This window comes from Pseudorca crassidens, chromosome 11, assembly GCF_039906515.1.
Source record: "Pseudorca crassidens isolate mPseCra1 chromosome 11, mPseCra1.hap1, whole genome shotgun sequence".
Lineage (NCBI taxonomy): Eukaryota > Metazoa > Chordata > Mammalia > Artiodactyla > Delphinidae > Pseudorca > Pseudorca crassidens.
Genome location: NC_090306.1, coordinates 24,420,384 through 24,440,587, shown reverse-complemented (window position 1 = coordinate 24,440,587; position 20,204 = coordinate 24,420,384). Strand labels below are relative to the sequence as shown.

Here is a 20,204-nt window from a genome sequence, read left to right as displayed (position 1 = left end):
GGGAGGGGGTCATCATTATTCAGGATACGCTGGCAACAAGCCCTTAATATTCTACCTTTCCATTTTATTCCAAACATTCAGATTGTATTAACTGTCAGTAATTCTATGGGACTGATCAATAACTTTTTTTTTTTTTTTTTTTTGCGGTACGCGGGCCTCTCACTGTTGTGGCCTCTCCCGTTGCGGAGCACAGGCTCCGGACGAGCAGGCTCAGCGGCCGTGGCTCACGGGCCCAGCTGCTCTGCAGCATGTGGGATCTTCCTGGACCGGGGCACGAACCCGTGTTCCCTGCATTGGCAGGCGGACTCTCAACCACTGCGCCACCAGGGAAGCCCAGATGAATAACTTTTTAAATCTGTAATTGAGATTTGTGTGGATCAACTGAATGACATGACATTGAATGATACATGTTTCTGCTTTTGACTTGAGAAGAAAAGTGTCATTAGAAGTTGAAGAACAGGGCTTCCCTGGTAGTACAGTGGTTAAGAATCTGCCTGCCAATGCAGGGGACATGGGTTCAAACCCTGGGACACGGGTTTGGGTCCAGGAAAATCCCACACGCCGCGAAGCAACTAAGCCCATGAGCCACAACTACTCAGCCTGCGCTCTAGAACCCATGGGCCACAACTACTGAAGCCTGTGCGCCTAGAGCCCGTGCTCTGCAACAAGAGAAGCCACCGCAATGAGAAGACTGGGCACCGCAACAAAGAGTAGCCCCTGCTCGCCACAACTAGAGAAAGCCTGTGCACAGCAACGAAGACCTAACGCAGCCGAAAATAAATAAAATAAAATAAATTAATTAAAACCCGAAAAAGAAGTTGAAGAACAGAAGAAGTGTTGTATTTTGATTGCACAACTTTTTCTCGACAAGCAAGTTGGAAAATTTTGCCCTCATATGTCCAAATCCCTCCCATCCCTTGTGGAATTTCTGTAGAAACAAGAGCTAGAAGTTTTCACCAGAGGTAGAAGGGAGTGAATGGAGACAAAAACCATGTACTAAAACAGACAAAACCCAAAACAAAACAGGTTAGCGATTTTGGAAATTTGAGATTGGAAAATTTTGAAATTGGATTTAAATGTAGAAAGGGGCTAGAGCCAAGTGTTGTGGGTGGGTTTTGAGTAAGAATCCCAAATTAAAGATTAAACCAAGAACAGTTGCATGTTGGGGGAGGTGGAGGGTGAGGCTGAGGGCCAGAGTGATTGTCTAGATCTGTGGTGTCCACTACAAGAGCCACGAACCACATGAGGCTACCGGCTAGTCTGAACTGAGATGTGTTGTAAGTATAAATAAAGTACACACAGGATTTTTTTTTTTTTTTGATTTGATTTTTGGCTGCGTTGGGTTTTCATTGTTGCACGCGGGCTTTCTCTAGTTGCGGTGAGTGGGGGCTACTCTTCATTGTGGTGTGAGAGCTTCTCATTGCTGTGGCTTCTCTTTGTTGCGGAGCATGGGCTCTGGGCGCGTGGGCTTCAGTAGTTGCGGCACGCAGGCTCAGTAGTTGTGGCTCACGGGCTCTAGAGCGCAGGCTCAGTAGTTGTGGCTCACGGGCTTAGTTGCTCCATGGCACGTGGGATCTTACCAGACCAGGGCTCGAACCTGTGTCCCCTACGTTGGCAGGCGGATTCTTAACCACTGCGCCACCAGGGAAGTGCCTACACAGGATTTTGAAGACAAAATTCTGTAAGAATAAAAGAATCCAAAATACCTCATTAATACATTTATATTGATTATACCCCATAAATTATATACATGTTGAAATGATATTTTGAGTATATTCTTGAAACAAAATATATTATTAAATTAATTTACCGTGTTTCATTTTCCTCTCTTTAACATAGCTAATAAAACCTTGAAATTATGCATCATTTTACTATATTTCTTGTGGATAGCACTGGCCTAGAACAAGTGCTGGGGTTCTTGGCTTAGCTCTGGGAGAAGGACAGGGAGGTTGGAGGACTGGCTAGTGGAGCACACCCAGCGCACTCTGCAGCCTTCCTCTGCCTCTGGTTTGGGTGGTTTCTTCTAGTCTGCCAACGTGTGTTTCACTCAGCTGATTCTGAGTGGTGGAGGGATTTTATTGCACTCCATCTTTTGGTGTGACGACTAACTTAGTCCCACCTGAAAAAAGTGTCCTTTAGGGACCAAGATCACGGGTGCTCATGACACTTCTTATAAATGACCACCCAAAATTATGCCCTGACTGCAGCTGTCCCGGGCTTTATGATTTTACTCCAGCCAGATTGCCAAACCTGCATGTGTCTTGAAAACACTTGTGAATCGTGCTGAAACATCAGTGCTGGGGTCCAGTGCCCGAAGATTCTGCTTTGGTGGTTATGGTGGACTTGCATTTGAGGAGTCATGGAATAGGTCTGTGTGCAGCTTGTTCTGTCAGAGAATTGTCATTTAGCCCAGAATTTACTTCTTTCTATGAGTCTCCTTAGAAATGTGGTACCTTGACATTCAATTTTGGAAATCTTGGATAAAAAATAAAAACAAAAGTGGAGGTTAAGTATGGCTTCTGCATAGAGCTGGACCCTGCAGAAGGGATAACATTGTTTCCACTACTAAGGTGCCTGCCTGCTGTCTAGTAACTGGTTTTCTGCCTTAACCAGATTCTAAGAGAACGGAACATAAAGCAGTATATGCTTGACCGAAGAAGTATTGCCTTTCTAATATTAAAAATGGTTGTCTTTCAAATCCAGGATATAGATAAAATAGGATTTTTCAGTGAATGTAAGGCCTCCTATCAGCATCATGTTTTTTCATGAGATGTGGTCCTGGATAAGCAGATGGAATATATCTTCTTAAGCAGATAGATGTGTTTCTGCTGTTCAGCTATCCAGACAAAGTCTTGTATTACTTGTTGGAAGACATCAAGGTATGAAATAATGAGATTAAGATAGAACTCAACATTCTCCTTCTAAAGAAGCTTCTTTTTCTGTCTCCATTTTCAGCTGATAATTTCAAACAGGCACAAAACTTTAGGTTTTGATTGTTACAGCCTTAGGGCACTATGTCTTAGTAATGTTTATAGCCCTTAAAGCCCCTAACATGGGGGCTATCTTATAACATAACGTATCACTGAACAAACTGAATGAAAATTTACATTATTTTTTAAAACAAACAAAACCACCCTGTGCTTAAAGAGAGTCGAGCAAAAGTCGCTGCTTTGTTTTCGCGTCAGCAACTAGCAGGGCCTTCACACATGAAATGAAACTGAAGTTATTCTGATTTTTAAAGCAGTGGTCACCAAACTAGAGTGAATATCAGAGTCACCCTGGGAAGTATGCTAAAAATAAGATTTTCTGATTCAGGTTGGAGAAATTCTGATTGAATGGGTCACAAGGTTGGGTGAGAGATTCTGTATCTGATCAGCAGCCTAATTGTTTTGGGGGGGAGGAGGAGGTGTTACCCTTTCTGAAATCCTCAGGTATGAACTGTGTCCTCTGTAGCTGAAGAGTGCTCTACAAGGTGTGTGTTGTCCCCATCGTGTATTTTGTATCATGTTCTTAGAAACATAGCTTGGGGATGAAAGAGATGGTCAAGGTCACTGAGTGTAGTTTCCCAAACTGAAAGGACACTATATAATAGTAATTCCTCTAATTGTCTTAGACCCCTGGAATGAAGGGGAAAAAAACGAAGAAGAAAGAGGAGGGAGTCAGAAGAGGGAGACTGTGGTGGTAGCAAATTCTACCTGTGGACTAGGGAGCAGGGCTGGGAAAGGCTGGTCTAGATCACTTTACGGCTTAAAGAAAATATAGAATGCTTTAAATCTACTTACTGTGTTTCCATTAGAATATTAAATCCATGAGAAGCTGATAAAAATTAGAGACGATTCTTTTATTTTTGCTAACAACGGAACATAAAGGCAAAACTTGCTTTTCATAATGAATAAAATGCCAAACCCAAGCTTTTAATTTGATTCTACTTCTTGCCGTATGATGCTCTAACAAATATTTCCGTCAGTGCAGTCATCTATTTACTGTGTTGGAGAGGTGACTACACGCTGGTTTTAAGTTTGTCAGCCCTGCTTCGACTAAAATTTAAAGGTTTGTTGTGTTTTTTTTTTTTTTTGGTATAAAAGGTCAAATTCATCCAGGTTGCACTGTTCAAGGAATAAGTCAGAATCTCAGGCAGGTGTTTCTCCATGAAATACCAGTATTTGACCCATCATATTTCCTTTCTACATTGTATGAGGAACCAGAAAACCCTGTCTTGTATGCAGGGTCTCCTATGGGTCTCTTGCGGGGCATTGAAGAAGTCTGCCTCTCTAAGGCTGTTTCCCTTGCTGCAAGAAGAGTAGGGACTGAGTTGGGATCAGGTAATCCCTATATGCAAATACTTTGTAAGCTAGAAAATGCTGTACATGCCTAAGGGATGTTCAGTGTTGTTGGATGTAGTTCATTAATAGACCACCGGGATTCTGTGTGGAATCTGGAACCTGCGCCTGAGGTATATATGGTCAGCAGTTGGTATGTTTGCTCAGTGGAAGTTACACCTGAACGTTGATTTGAAATAAAGATGTTAAATGCTTTATAGAGAGAAACAGACTCTCGGTAAGAAATGAACCTAGTATTTATTTTGCAGAAAAAATTATTTACCTTTTTAGAGATAAATGGGTAAGAAGTTGCTGCTGGAAGTCTTAGATGTTGAAATTCATATTTTCTGCTCTGAGGAGACTGTCTCTGTTAATAAGATAACTGTATTAATGGTGCATTTAAAAGGTCAAAGAGACTTAATGGCATTTCAGATTCACTTTATAGTTTATCCATGGTGACAAGAATTCTCATTTGGACTATTATTCATTGCAGTTTAGTGCAAAATAAGAAAAAGTAAGCTTGGCATAGCTTTATAAGGATGCTCTGTGACATGTGAGGGGAGTGAGTGCCTTTACTCAGACACTCCTCATTACTAGATGGTGTCCCAGTAGCCAGCGTTACACAAGGTGCTGAGGGGACTACACAAGGGCAGAATCTTCAGTCTGTGCCCTTTAGCTACAAGTGTGGACAACTGGAAGTCTAGCAGTTATCTTTTATGGGACTAGAAAAATATATAGTTGTCTCAGGCCAAGATAAAAGTATCTAATTTAAATATTTTTAGAGTTTTAGGCATTATTTTACTATCAGGTTAATTTCTGAAAACCTATCTACTTAAAGAGCTGTGTGCTGGGGAAATAACTATAAATAAATAAGACTCAACTCTGTCCCCGAGGAGCTTCTGTTTTAGTGGGAAGACAGGCACATCATCAACGGGAAGTTACAGGGCAGTGTGTAAGCCCCGAGGCTGTGGGAGCTCATATAGGGGACTCCAGCCTGGCCTGGGGGTCGGGGGGAGTGGTAACAGGGAAAGCCTGTCAGAAGAAGTGACACCTTTGTTGGGACCTGAAGAATCAGGAATTGGAGTTTGGCCAACCTGTGAGAGTTGATTCCGAAAGATGAGGTGAGCCAGTCAGGTGCTGCTCTCAGGAGTTTGAAACCTAAGAATGAGGCTGTGAAGACTGAAGTGACAGGTGTGTGGAGGCAGGAGGAAAGGAGAGCTGGGCAGCCCTGATGACCATGCTCCAGCCTCAGTCATGAGAAGCATGACTAAGGAGCCCCCGAGCAGAGGGAGGAGTTGAAGCAAAGGCTAAGAGAAGCAGAGCAGCCGTGAAGAAGGCCTGTGGCCTAGAGAGAAGCCTACCTTTCTTGTAGCTGCTTGGTTCTGGTTCCTAAGAAGTCTGGTTTTGCTCTTAATTTCCTGTCCTCTGATTCTTATGGGAATTTAAAAAATATCTCTCCCTTTAACTTGTTTGATTAGACCATTGGTCCTCATAATCTGGAAGAACTTTAAAAACAAAACACAATGAGAAACTGGCTGGAGAGCCCCTTGGATCTCTTTTCCTATTTCATGAGTAGTTGGAAATGGTCTTGCCATCTCTGTTCCCAGGTGCTAAAGCAGCAAGTATCAGTATTCAGTGCTACTTACGGGCCTTTGCTCATGGATGGAATGCCCCAAGGGCAGGCCTCAGCACTTGTCTGGCACCTTCTACTCTGTTGCCACCAAGGAGCTAAGGGATGAGGGCCGTAGACAAGCTTCTACCCCAGCCATTCAGCTGGGTTCGCCTTGTAGCTTTCTGCCCCAGCCCTGTGTGCTGGGGATCAGGGCCTGCTTCCAGTCATCCCATCCTTGCCTATAAATTGTTTTCCCTGATTTTCTTTTCTTTTGTGTCACCTGTTTTTGTTCCACATTACCCATTGTGACATTCAACCATGTTGTTGTATTCATTCTCATTGCTGAATGGATTTCCATTCAATGAATATACAATGTATGTATCGATTTTTATCGTAGATGGACATCTGGGTTGTTTCCAGTTTGGGGTGTTAATAGTAGTGCTGCCCGTGACATAGAAACAACCTAAATGTCCACCGACAGAGGAGTACATAAAGCAGATGCGATGTGTGTGTGAGAGTGTGTGTGTGTATAAATAAACACAATGGAATACTACTCAGCCATAAAAAGAATGAAATAATGCCGTTTGCAGCAACATGGATGGACCTAGAGATTATCGTACTAAGTGAAGTAAGTCAAACAGAGAAAGACAAATATCATATGATATCACTTACATGTGGAATCTAAAAGAATGGTACAAATAAACTTATTTACAAAACAGAAATAGACTCACAGACATAGTGAACAAACTTATGGTTACCAAAGGGGAAAGGGGGGGAGGGATAAATTGGGAATTTGGGATTAACAGATACACACTACTATGTATAAAATAGATAAAAAACAAAGACCCACTGTATAGCACAGGGAACTATTTTCAATACCTGTACTAAACCATATTGGAAAAGAATCTGAAAAAGAATATAAATGTATATATATATATACACACATACATACACACATATATAACTAAATCAGTTTGATGTACACCTGAACCATTGTGAATCAACTTACTTCAATAAACATTTAAAAAACTAATAGTGCTGCTATGAACAATCTTGTAAATGTCTTTTGGTTAACATATGTGTGCAGCACTGTTGGGTAGGAACTTAGGAGTAGAATTGCTACATCATGAAGTATGCATTTATTCTACTTTCATGAAACTGCCTGAATTTCTCCAACATGGTTTAATCAATTCACAGGAATGTTTCAAAGTTCCAGTTTCTCCACATCCTCACCAACATTTGACATATTTTTCATTTTAGACATTTTAGCAGGAGTCATCTTATCATTTGTATATTATACATTTTTAATCCTGTACTCTAATTTACCCATATTTTTAACTGTCCTCAGAAAGTGTCACGTTTGTTTACAATTTCAAGCCATTTTTGTTTGGGGGTCCTGCCTGGATTCTCTATCTGCCATCTTTCCACCTATTTAAATTCTGCATAGATTCTGGGAGGGCATTTCTTAATCCTCTGTTTTTCATTAATCTGTCACTTCTTAGAACTCCATTGAAATTTGGTGTCTATATTTCACTATTACCCAACCATGTAATATGTGCATGTCTTCTCACCACCGATGCTGTGAAAATGTCCTTGTGGAAGATGAGGGCTAGCTCTGATTACCCTTCAGCACCTGTAAAAGTGCACAGAGTAAGTGTTCAACATTTATTGAGTTCATGTCAGGGTCTCCTGTTCATTGAGAACTTAGTTCAGTAAATGGCTTTGTTTGGCTAGTCCCAGGGAAGGTTATAAGGAGAAGATGCTGATGATGACAATAAGCAGGTTATGCCTACAAAGGCCTGTCATTATTGCTGGGATACAGTGAAACTATGGAGATCTTTTTTTTTTTTTTTTTTTTTTTTGGCGGTACGCGGGCCTCTCACTGTTGCGGCCTCTCTCGTTGTGGAGCACAGGCTCCGGATGCGTAGGCTCAGCGGCCATGGCTCACGGGCCCAGCCGCTCCGCGGCATGTGAGATCCTCCCAGACTGGGGCACGAACCCGTGTCCCCTGCATCGGCAGGTGGACTCTCAACCACTGCGCCACCAGGGAAGCCCATGGAGATCCTTTTGAAGCACCAATGGAATACAGGAGTTGTGAGGATAAAAATAAGGGAGAGCCTAGGGAGGGGCAGGACAGATCACCAAACCCAGTGGACAGAGGTAGAGTCAGGGTGAGGTGGGGTGCTCCACTCTGGAGGTACCGTGGCTATTTTGACAGTGTTAGCCAATGCCCTTCCCAAGAGGATGCAGTGTGTATACAGTGCACCCAGTGTCCCGTATTTATGAAATGGTGGAGGATTTTGTAGATGAAAGAGAAAGAAGGATCTTTTGAGCAGAAACATTTCTATATAAAACAAACAAGTGCTGCATGTTTCTGCTTGCAGTGCATGGTTTTTTCATATGTACCTATCAGAGGCATCTTTATGTTAGCCTCATTTTATTTCTTAGCCAAAAAGGTTTTTTCAAAGACAACAGAATTTATGTATATTTTAGCAGTTAAAGCACTCTAATTTTTTTCTTGATAAAAATGAAGATTTAGGCCTTCCCTTGTGGCGCAGTGGTTGAGAGTCCACCTGCGGATGCAAGGGACACGGGTTCGTGCCCCGGTCCGGGAAGATCCCACATGCTGCGAGCGGCTGGGCCCGTGAGCCATGGCCGCTGAGCCTGTGCATCCGGAGCCTGTGCTCCACAACGGGAGAGGCCACAACAGTGAGAGGCCCGCGTACCGCAAAAAAATAAAGAAGAAGATTTAGATTTAAAGAGTGCCACACTATTTACAATAGCCAGGACATGGAAGCAACCTAAATGTCCATTGACAGATGAATGGATAAAGAAGATGTGGCACATATATACAATGGAATATTACTCAGCCATAAAATGGAATGAAATTGAGTTATTTGTAGTGAGCTGGATGGACCTAGAGTCTGTCATACAGAGTGAAGTAAGTCAGAAAGAGGAAAACAAATACCTTATGCTAATGAATATATATGGAATCTAGAAAACTGATACTGATGAACCTAGTGGCAGGGCAGGAATAAAGACACATACGTAGAGAATGAACTTGAGGACACAGGGTGAGAAGAGGAGGCTGGGACGAAGTGAGAGAGTGGCATGGACATATATACACTACCAAATGTAAAATAGATAGCTAGTGGGAAGCAGCCGCATAGCACAGGGAGATCAGCTCTGGGCTTTGTGACCACCTAGGGGGTGGGATAGGGAGGGTGGGAGGGAGTCTCAAGACAGAGGGGATATGGGGGTATATGTATACATATAACTGATTCACTTTGTTGTACATCAGAAACTAACACAACATTGTAAAGCAATTATACTTCAAAAAAGATGTTAAAAAAAAAAAGGGCCACAGTTTGATTGGTGCCATTTGATGCCAGTTCCCCACCGGCCTCATTTTCCCTTTCATGTATTTCATGCTGAAACCTCTTCATTCATTCCTGGATTATGAATGAAAATACATCACTAAGTTGTTTAAGCTGAATTCCTGGCTTTTTGTGCTGTATATTCCATTTTGTTGCCAGATATTCTAGTGGCTTTCCTCCTGTTAGCAGAATTCATGGTAGAAAATTGGTAAATAATTCATTTTATTTTTGCCCCTGCTTTAAAAAAGAAAACCCAGTGGGACAGAGATATTCAAAGATTGCTTTATTTCTGAAATTTTTGCAGAAATAAGCAAGGTGATTAGTTTGAAATGTAATTCATAGTCAATGAGTTAAAAAGAAATACATCAGTTGCTGATTACAGCTAGCTCAACTAGCCCTCTCAAATGTAATTAGCTTTCGGGGTGATTCCAAGTGGCTTCTTTGTGCTTAAATTTGCAAAAATTTTCCAATGCTGTTTCAGTATTTCAAATAGTATTTAAGGAGTTTACTTGCAACATTTATCTGAGTTCATATGCACAAAAGGTAGGTGTATATTTCTGAGCTAATGGAGATAATATATATATATATTAAAACGGGCAATTCCACTCCTGGCTATATATCACAAAAAAACCCAAAAAACACTACGTTGAGAAGATACATGCACCCCAGTGTTCATAGTAATAGTATTTACAATACAAGATATGGAAGCAACCTAAGTGTCCATCAACAGGTGAATGGATAAAGATTCTGTGGTATATACATACAATGGAATATTACTCAATCTCATAAAAAAGAACAAAATTTTGCCATTTGTGACAACTTAGATGGACCTGGAGGGTATTATGCTTAGTGAAATAAGTCAGACAGAGAAAGACAAATACTGTATATCATCACTTATATGTGAAATCTAAAAAATAAAACAAACAAATGAGTATAACAAAACAGACTCACATACAGCACAAACTAATGGTTATGAAAAGGGAAGGGGTGGGGCAATTTAGGGGTGAGGAATTAAGAGGTACAAACTACTGTGTATAAATAAGCTACGAGGATACATTGTACAGCAGAGGGAATATAGCCAATATTTTATAATAACTTTAAATGGAGCATAATCTATAAAAATTTTAAATCACTATGTTGTACACCTGAAACTAATATAATATTATAAATCACCTATACCTCAACAAAAATAAAGGAGGGTTAGTTAAGTTAATAGTGTTGGGTTGTTAATAGTTTTGACCTTTCTAGTGTTATAGGAAGGTGAAGTTTTAGTTCTGTGGTTTACTTTTCTTTTTTGACCTATTTTGCTTATAATCTGTGTAAAAAGTCACAACTGAGCATTTAAAAAAATATGTAAGTAACTACATTGAGACTGTAACTTTTAAAAAATGTTATTCTTGATATTTGGTTTTTGTCAGTATGGTATTGCAAGTCTAGAAAATATAAGAGACTGAATGAAGACAACTTGCAGGGCAAGTTCAAAATGTGAACTGAACATTAAAAGTTTCTGCATGGTGTTTGCAGCTATTCCATGGTCAAGCTGCAGCCAGACTTAAGAAAGCATTCCTGTTGCAATTCTGTTGCCTTTATCACTACTTAAAAATTGTTTTATTATGAAAAATATTAAATATGTACAAGAGTAGAGAAAACGGCATAAAGAATCCCCACCTACCCTTTATCCAGTTTTCCCAGTCCTAGTTCATGGCCAATCTTGTTTCATTCATACTCCCACCCGGTTCTTCCGCGTCGCTTCAATCCATCATTTTGAAGCAAATCCCAGACATAATCTCATTTCAAATGGGTATATTTTCATATGTATTTCTGAAATACAAGGACCCTTAAAGACTTAGAACCACAATACTGTTATCATGCTTTAGAAATTAACAGTGATTCTCTATTATCATATATCCAATCAGCGTTTCATTTTTTCTGTCTCATAAGCAGTTATTTTTAATAGCAGTTTGTTTGAATTAGCAGCTAAACAAAACCTGCAGTTTGTTTGATATGTCTCTTAAGTCTCTTAATTTATAGGTGCCCTCTCCCCTTTTTTACCCCTCCCATTGCAATGTATTTGTTAAAGAAACTGCCGTCATTATTTCCATGGAATTCGTAACATTCTGGATTTAGCGTATTGCCTCCCTGTGGTCTTATTTAACATGTTCTGGTGTTTTCTGTATTTGATGTAAACTGGTAATAAAGTGCTTGGTTAGATTCAAGTTTAATTTTCTTTTTTATTTGACAAGACTGCTTCAAATACAAAAGCAGCCCATCAGCTTTTTGTGTATATCCATCAGGAATTAGTCTCCCTTTCTGTGATGTTAAAATTGATTAGTAAGTTCTAGGCACCTGATTTAGCCTGATCCATCCATGATAAAATACCCCATCAGCTTTTCACCTCATAATTTCAGCAGCCGTTTATGGTCATTGCCTAGATCTATTATAGCAAGAAGGAGAGATACTATTTTTTAAAGTAATTTCTAAGAGTTGGGATGTAACCGAGTGACATAGCTGTGTGTGACTCTCCTGCTAAGTTTGGTGGTTGAACATTCTCCTTTAAAGCCAGGTCATGAAGAATCTTTACTGAGCTAAGAAGTATATAGCATGAGCTTAGAAGCTCTGTGAAAAGAAGAAGCCCTAAGTGACCCAGTCATCATTCTGTGGAGTTGGCATTCTCACGAGGCAGTTTCACAGGCCCAAACCTAAAAGGGATAAGATAACTTGTTTTTATCTTTGATAAATAACAAAGCTTGGACTTCATCAAACTTTCAGTATATACTGCACTATCTGTACATTCATATTTTATTTAAAATAACAACAGGGAGGGGAGTGTTGAGAAATACCATTGAAATATCTGACCCATTTCTCTGTTGGGGTTTGAGAGCAAAGGCAGTGAAGAATCCCCATCCCTGAGCCTTTCCTGATCATTGCTAATGATTTCTCCACGGCCAACCTTGGAGGAAGAGGAGGAAAGGGAAGGAGATAGATTGGAAAGGGCTAGGAGGGGTGTTCTAAACCAGAGCTACTTACTGAGAGGAATTCAGGGTGAATTGACTCTTAACATTGGAAAGTAGCCTAGAAATTATCTGATCCAACTTCTTTGCGCATCCAAGGTTTCCTCCAACAGGATCTGGCGATGAGGGAGCTCTTCTCTTCACATTCTGAACCCTCATGGCACTCATCTCCTTCTGCCTCTTTAATTCTGCGTATCTTATTTTCACTATTGGATTTTACATTCCTTGAGGGCAAGGGATTTATCTATTTCTCTGGTTTAGTCCCATGTAGAGTGTCAAAGATAAACACAGCTGGACATTAGTTAGAGCAATAAGAACACACTTTATTCAGTAACTACTGACAGTTCAGGGAAGAGCTGAGCTCCATTCTGATTTGCACAGGGTTGACTGGGTATTTTAAAGAGAGAATGGGAGGGGCGGCAAAAGGGGCTCGGCAGAGTCAGAGAAGTAAGAAATTACAAAGGATTGATCGTCTAAGTGCATTTAGGCTGTGTCTGCTGGCTGGCAGTTATCAGAGTTAGGATTCTGTCCTCCCACAGTCTGAGAGACAGGCCCTTTCCTCTGATGATTACATTTTAAAGGAATGACTCTCAGGTCCTTGAGAAAGACAGTTCTGAGTTGTAAGAGGTACATATTCCCAACTGTAAGTCCTTTGTAGTAAGTGCTCTAAGAAAGGGAGGTCAGGGGCCTTTTTGTCAGGGATTAACTAGAAAAAGGTAAATTCTCCTGGCAATGATGATCTTTCTCAGGCAGGCAGTTTAGTGGAGGGGCTGGGGTCATCCCAGGAACATGGCCTTATGCTGCTAAAAGCCATACTAGAGTTTGGTCATCCCCTAGTGCAGAGGCTTGGATGGAGTTTGTTATATGCTGAAAGTTCTGCAGTTTTCAAGGGTCTAGAACACAAGTTAAAGAATTTGTGTTTACTGAACAAATTTAAGTAAATTTAGTTTCTTCTACACTGAAAGGAAGGGGGTCAGTTAGAATGCTTTAGTGCCTAGACACAGCCAGGAAACAGGAGTAACATCCCCATTCATAAATTTCCTTCCCTAGGTCCACCTGGCTATTCTTATTATCAAGGACAGCTGTTAACTTCCCTCCTCTTAAAGCCTAGCCTCTCAATTTGTAAGAGACTTTATCTCCTTACCACAGATATTTTTATTTTTTTGAAATAGTTCCAAATGGATCAATCTATTATAAAATGGTTAATATTTTCATATCTACTGCGGGATTTGGGGCACTATTAAAAAGGGACAGGTCAAATGTCTCTTACCCAGGGAATAGTACCCAATAGGGCAGCATTTCATGTCATATGCTTTCATTTATACCATTTTTCTCAGTTGTTATGTATTTATTTATGATAATTTTTAAATATAGGTCATGGAAACTCTGTCTTATTCATCATTGAAAGGCCAGCACTTACCACAGTGACTAGCAGCTATTAAATAGATTCCAAAATGATCAACTTAATGACTAAATGAATGAATGACTTTCCATCTTACCTTGTCTTTTCTATAACATTGATAGTATAGAAGTGCTATTTAATAGAAACATGGTGAATGAATGTTTGCAAAATGTCATGGATCTCGAGTTATGTTTCAGTGACTCTTCTTCTCTTTGTAGATTCCTTACCTATTCCTACCTCTTGGCCTTCAACGTGTGGCTTCTGCTTGCACCTGTTACCCTGTGCTATGACTGGCAGGTGGGCAGTATTCCTCTGGTAGAGACCATATGGGACACGCGGAACTTAGCCACCATCCTTCTGGCAGTTGTGATGGCCTTACTGAGCCTTCATTGTTTAGCAGCCGTCAAGGTAATTTTCTTAAGATTCAAATGAATTCTGCATTTCAAGAGAGATACTCTATACTCAGTAACTTTTTTTTTTTGCAAGGGGGTGTGGGTCTAAGTTGAATTTACTCATTCATCTAAAAAACTTCGTGTATTTAAAATTTTTCCAGAAAGGTAATATATATTTTAAAGATCTTATCGGGGTTAAGAGACCAAGGTTACAATGTTTGCAAATGAGAAACTTTTTTCTTGCAGTGTTTGACTCATTTTTGACCTAATTCGTTTGATTTCATGTAATGATAAATGAGATAATGATAACATGTTCATAAGTGCTTAAATATGGTTAAGATTCTGCTTACACTAATAAATGCCTGCCTGAGTTGGCTGGGTGATTCTCACTTCAAAAAAAAAGATAATAGTACAAAACTTTATTAAAAGTTTTAATATTGGGAACTTGGAAAATTATTGGAACGTGGAAAAAATTACTAAATGTAACCATTTCAAAAATGATCAAAGACAGCAAAGAACTTGAAAATATTTACTTATTAAAAACTGCTACTGCCTTGTATAAGATGCTTCTTGCCTGAGAATATTCCCATCCTCCCAGATCTAGTGTTAAAAACTCACAGGTTGGGCTTCCCTGGTGGCGCAGTGGTTGAGAGTCCGCCTGCCGATGCAGTGGACACGGGTTCGTGCCCCGGTCCGGGAAGATCCCACATGCCATGGAGCGGCTGGGCCCGTGAGCCATGGCCGTTGAGCCTGCCCGTCCGGCACCTGTGCTCCGCAACGGGAGAGGCCACAACAGTGAGAGGCCCGCATACCACAAAAAAACAAAAACAAAAACAAACAAACAAAAAAACCTCACAGATTTACTGGCTGGAGGTGGCTGATTTGGTTTGGGAGAGTAGCAGAGCAGCCAGCAATTTAAGGGGTAGATTTTGGAAGCAAGAGAGCTGTAGAAGGGCTGAGATAACACTCTCCGTGCATTCACGGATGAATGAGAAAACAACATGTGCACGTGGGACATCCTAGAAAGCGCGAGCAAAACTGAAAGCCTGGGGAGACTTACTTATTTGCTGCAAATTTGAATGAATTCTTCAACACAAGTGCAGGTTGGGCGGCAGAGGGTGGAAGCTTCACTGGCTTTAGTTGTCTGTATATAACCTCTGTTGAAATCATTGGCTGATCACAAAGCTATGCAAGAACAAGAGAGATTCCCCAGAGATCCAGGCAAAAGAAAGAAAGAAACAAATAAAATCCCATTGAGCAAAAATTTCAGCTCTCTACATAAAAAGAGATTTTTCAGTTTGAATCCAGGCAAGTTTATCATATATTAAAACAGGAAACCATCAAATTTCAGAAGAACAAAATAGAATAGAGAGGGCTTCCCTGGTGGCGCAGTGGTTGAGAGTCTGCCTGCCGATGCAGGGGATGCGGGTTCCTGCCCCGGTCCGGGAAGATCCCACATGCCACAGAGTGGCTGGGCCCGTGAGCCGTGGCCGCTGAGCCTGTGCGTCCAAAGTCTGTGCTCCGCAACAGGAGAGGCCACAGCATTGAGAGGCCCGCATACCGCAAAAGAAAAAAAAAAAAACATTAGAATAGAGAGTCACTATGGTGTATGACACACAATGCCGGGTTTTTAATTAGATTACTGGACATGTAAAGAAATAGGTGACCCAAAGTCAGGAAAAAATAGTCAGTAGAAAATGGAATAGAATTCACATTCCAAAGATAAACTCACATTTACAAGCTTAACTGATTTTTAACAAAGTTACCAATGTAATTCAATGGGGAAATATAAGATACTGAAATAACGAATTATCTGTAAGGGAAAAATGAGAACATTAACCCTTAACTCATACTATACCCTTAGAAAGTATCTCTAAGTGGATCATAGTCCTAAACAAAAGAGTTAAATAACACCAAAAATTCTAAAAGGAAATAGAAAATCTTTGTGAACTTGTGTTAAGCAAAGATTTCTTAGGATACATACGGTGCAAATTATAAAAGAAAATGTTGATAAACTGGACATCATCAGGATTAAAAACTCTGTTCCTCAAAAGATAACGTTAATTAAATCAAATGGCAAGCTACAAATTGGGAGAAAATATTTGCAAAACATATAGCTACAAAGGACTTGTATCTCGGATATTTAAAGAGCTCTTAAAATTCAATAATTAGAAGGCAACTCATTAAAAATGGACAAAAGATTCAAATAGACACTTTACAAAAGAAGATATACAAAGGGTAATAAGTACATGAAAAGTTGCTCAGCATCATTAGTCATTAGGGAAACTCAAAACCACAAAAAAGAACCACTATACACTCTGTAGAATGACTGTGATTAAAAAGGTTCACAATAGTAAGTGTTGGCTAAGAATGTGGAGCAACTGGAAGCCTCGTACATGACTGATGAGAATGAAAATGGGTCAGCCACTTTGGAAAAATTCAGCAGTTTTGTAAGAAGTTAAACATAAAAATACGCAATTCTGCTTCTCAGTATCTACTGAAGAGAGATGGAAACTTATGTCCATACAAGAGTCTTACAAGTAAATATTCATAGCAGCTTTATTTATACTAGTTGAAAAATAAAGATCGTCTAGTGACCTCACCTTGGGAATGGATACACTTAATGTGGTAAATTATTGAAAAATGTAAAGGAACAAATAATTTACTGACACATAAAACAACAAAAATGAACCTCAAATACTTACCAAGTGAAAGAAACCAGGCATTTAAGATCAAATACTGCATAATTCCATTCATATGAAATGTCTGTCATTATAATTCTGCCTTTTCTAGAATTTTATATGGCTAGAAAAGGCAGAATTTTAATGACAGAAAACCTGGGGTTGGGAATTGACTGTAAAAAAGACTTGAAGGAACTTTTGGGGGTGTGAAATGTTGTCTAAAATTTGATTGTGGTTTTAGTTGCTGGATTATATTACATTTACCAAAACTCATCAGAATATACACATAAAATGGGTGAATTCTATTGTATGTGAATGGTATCTCAACAAAGGTGTGTTTTAAAAAAAGATTAAAATGTTACAAATAGATTAAAGGCTAGAATGAATACAGAACTTAAAGTAGAATATAAAACACAATATGTGATCCTGAAAATCTGATGAAAAATATTTTTGTTTTTTTATTTGAGGTGAAATTTGCATAACATACAATTAAGCATTCCAAAGTGTACAATTTAGTGGCACTAGTGTGTTCACAATGTTGTTTACTTACCTGTTCTATTTCAGAGCTCTTTCATAATTTCATTAAAAACACCCCATACCCATTAAGTAATGACTCCCAACTCTCCCTACCCCATCCCCTGGTAACCTCTGATCTGCTTTCTGTCTCTGTGGATTTGCCTATTCTGGATATAAAATAAATTATACAATAATTACAGTAATACAATATGTGACCTTTTGTGTCTGACTTCTTTTACTTTGCATAGTATTTTTTTTTTTTTTTTGCGGTACGCGGGCCTCTCACTGCTGTGGCCTCTCCCGTTGCGGATCACAGGCTCCGGACGCGCAGGCTCAACGGCCATGGCTCACGGGCCCAGCCGCTCTGCGGCATGTGGGATCTTCCCGGACTGGGGCACGAACCCGTGTGCCCTGCATCCACAGGCGGACTCTCAACCACTGCGCCACCAGGGAAGCCCTGCATAGTATTTTTGAAGTTCATCCAAAGTTGTACTGTATATCAATACTCTGTTCCTTTTTTGACTGAATAATATTTCATTGGATATATACCACAGTTGGTTTATGCATTCATCTGTTGATAGACATTATGGCTGTTTCCACCTTTTGGCTAGTACGAATAATGCTACTATACACATTGGTGTACAAGTTTCTGTGTTGGACATACTTTTTCATTTCTCTTAGGTGTATATTTAGGAGTGAAATTGCTGGGTCATATGGTAATTCTGTTTAACTTTTTGAGGAACTGTTTTTCATAGTGGATGCACCCTTTTATTTTTCCACCAGGAAAGTACAGGGGTTCCTATTTCTCTACATCTTTGCCAATGTTTGTTATTTTGTATTATTTTATTTAAAGCTGTTCTGGTGGGCATGAAGAGGTATCTCACTGTGGTTTTGATGTGCATTTCCTTAATGATCAGTGATGAACATCTTTTCATGTGCCTTTTGGCCATCTGTGTATTTTCTTTGGAGAAATGTCTATTCGGGTCCTTTGGTCATTTTAACAAGGTGTTTTTTTATTTGTTTGTTTTTATAAATTTATTTATTTTTGGCTGCATTGGGTCTTTGTTGCTGCACGTGGGCTTCCTCTAGCTGTGGCAAGTGGGGGCTACTCTTCGTTGCGGTACGCAGGCTTCTCACTGCGGGGGCTTCTCTTGTTGCGGAGCACAGCCTCTAGGCTCACGGGCTTCAGTGGTTGTGGCACATTGGCTCAGTAGTGTGGTTCGTGGGCTTAGATGCTCCATGGCATGTGGGATCTTCCCGGATCAGGGCTCAAACCCGTGTCCCCTGCATTGGCAGGCAGATTCTTAACCACTGCGCCACGAGGGAAGCCCCTCTGGTCATTTTTTTTAATTGGGTTGTCTTTTTGTTGTTGAATTGTAAGAGTTCAGGATATTAAATTTCCAACAGATAGATGATTTGGAAATATTTTCTCCCATTCTTTAAATTGTAATTTCACATTCTTCATAATGTCTTTTAATGCAAAAAAGTTTTCAATGAAGTCTAATTTATTGTTTTCTTTTGTTATTCATTGCTTTTGGTGTCAAATCTAAGACTCCATCGTCACAATCGAGGTCATAAAGATTTCCCACTCAGTTTTCTTCTAAGAGTTTTACAGTTTTAGCTCTGATGTTTAGGTTATTGATCCATTTTGACTTAATTTTTATATGAGCACAGATTTCATCTTCTCGGTAAGGGCTACCATAACTACCCTATTTAAAATGCAATCACATACCCTCTGCTCCACATCTTACCTCCCTTTCACTTAACTTCTTCTTCACTATACTTCCAGTTTCTAAGATGCTATATAATTTTGTTACTTTATGTAATGTCTATTTCCTCCAACTAGAGCATAAACCCCACGAGGACAGAGATTATTTTCTGTTTTGTTCAATGCCATATTTCTAACACCAAGAGTTTGTCACATCCAATATTTATTAGCTAAATTTTATTGTTTGCCACTCAATATACATTATCTAAATGAATAAGATCATAAAAAGTTAGAAACTCTTTTTCAGTTTTGGTATGCAGAACCTTTTGCTTAAGTGAACTGTATTTAAAGCCTAAAAAAGACTGTGCTCAATACTGGTGTGAAATGTTTGGGAGTCAATATGAGGTTTGTTTTATTAGCCTTTCAGTGTGGTTTGACGTGCCTGCTATACTGGTATTGATCTGCAAGAGCAAATGTGGTAGAGTGCTGGACTGGTATGTCAGGAAGGGGTTTTCTTGACACTCTCCCAGCTAACTAAAGGGAGTGGTGAGTCCCCACAGGCTGTCACCTTGGTCAGGTTATGTTAAAGTTGGACCTTCATGCTGGCAGTAAACCCCTGCACATTGGCGAACCTTGGCCATCCCCAGAGTGTCTGTGGTAACATGATGAATGAATGGAAACTTCCTCGTTGGAAGGCTGTTAATCCTTTTCTTTCATGGAATTTGTTCCAAAATCACTTTACTGCATCAGGAAAAACGTTGGCAAAGCATTCCAGCTGTGGTGATAGTAAGATTTAGCTCTTCTGTGGTGGCTTTCATCTTGAAAATTCTTCGCAAACATTAACTAAAGCCTCTGGCAATTCTTGGAGGCTACTTGCCCTTTCTACTTACACACTGGAAGGTCTTAAGAATCAGATTCTCCTGCTAATTCGTAAGCTCTTGAAGCGGAGATAATCTTGGTTATTCTATGTGGTGATTAGTTACTAAGGACAGGATCCTAAGGGCTCTGACTCCAAGACAATACACAGTAGAATTAAGATTTTATGAAAATAGAGGTCTTGCTTTGCGGACATTTTTCCGTGCTAAAAACGAACAGTGGATGAAATGTTTACAATAATGTCAGCAAAATAAACACAGCTCTGTCCACCTAGAATATTTCTAAATGATGTGTGTACTGCATCAATGTG

General features: G+C 39.8%; 1 protein-coding gene across 8 annotated transcripts in view; it reads left to right on the top strand.

Moving 5' to 3' along the window:
• TMTC1 (transmembrane O-mannosyltransferase targeting cadherins 1) overlaps positions 1 to 20,204 on the top strand; it is a 264,804-nt gene that overhangs the window by 128,067 nt on the left and 116,533 nt on the right. For all 8 annotated transcript variants that reach the window (XR_010932307.1, XM_067696054.1, XM_067696052.1 and 5 more), the window contains one exon: positions 13,940 to 14,129. Coding sequence is in view for 7 of the 8 variants with exons in the window: in XM_067696054.1 (XP_067552155.1) it covers positions 13,940 to 14,129 (190 nt within the window). In the remaining variant the exon portion in view is untranslated. The remainder of the gene's footprint in view (positions 1 to 13,939; positions 14,130 to 20,204) is intronic.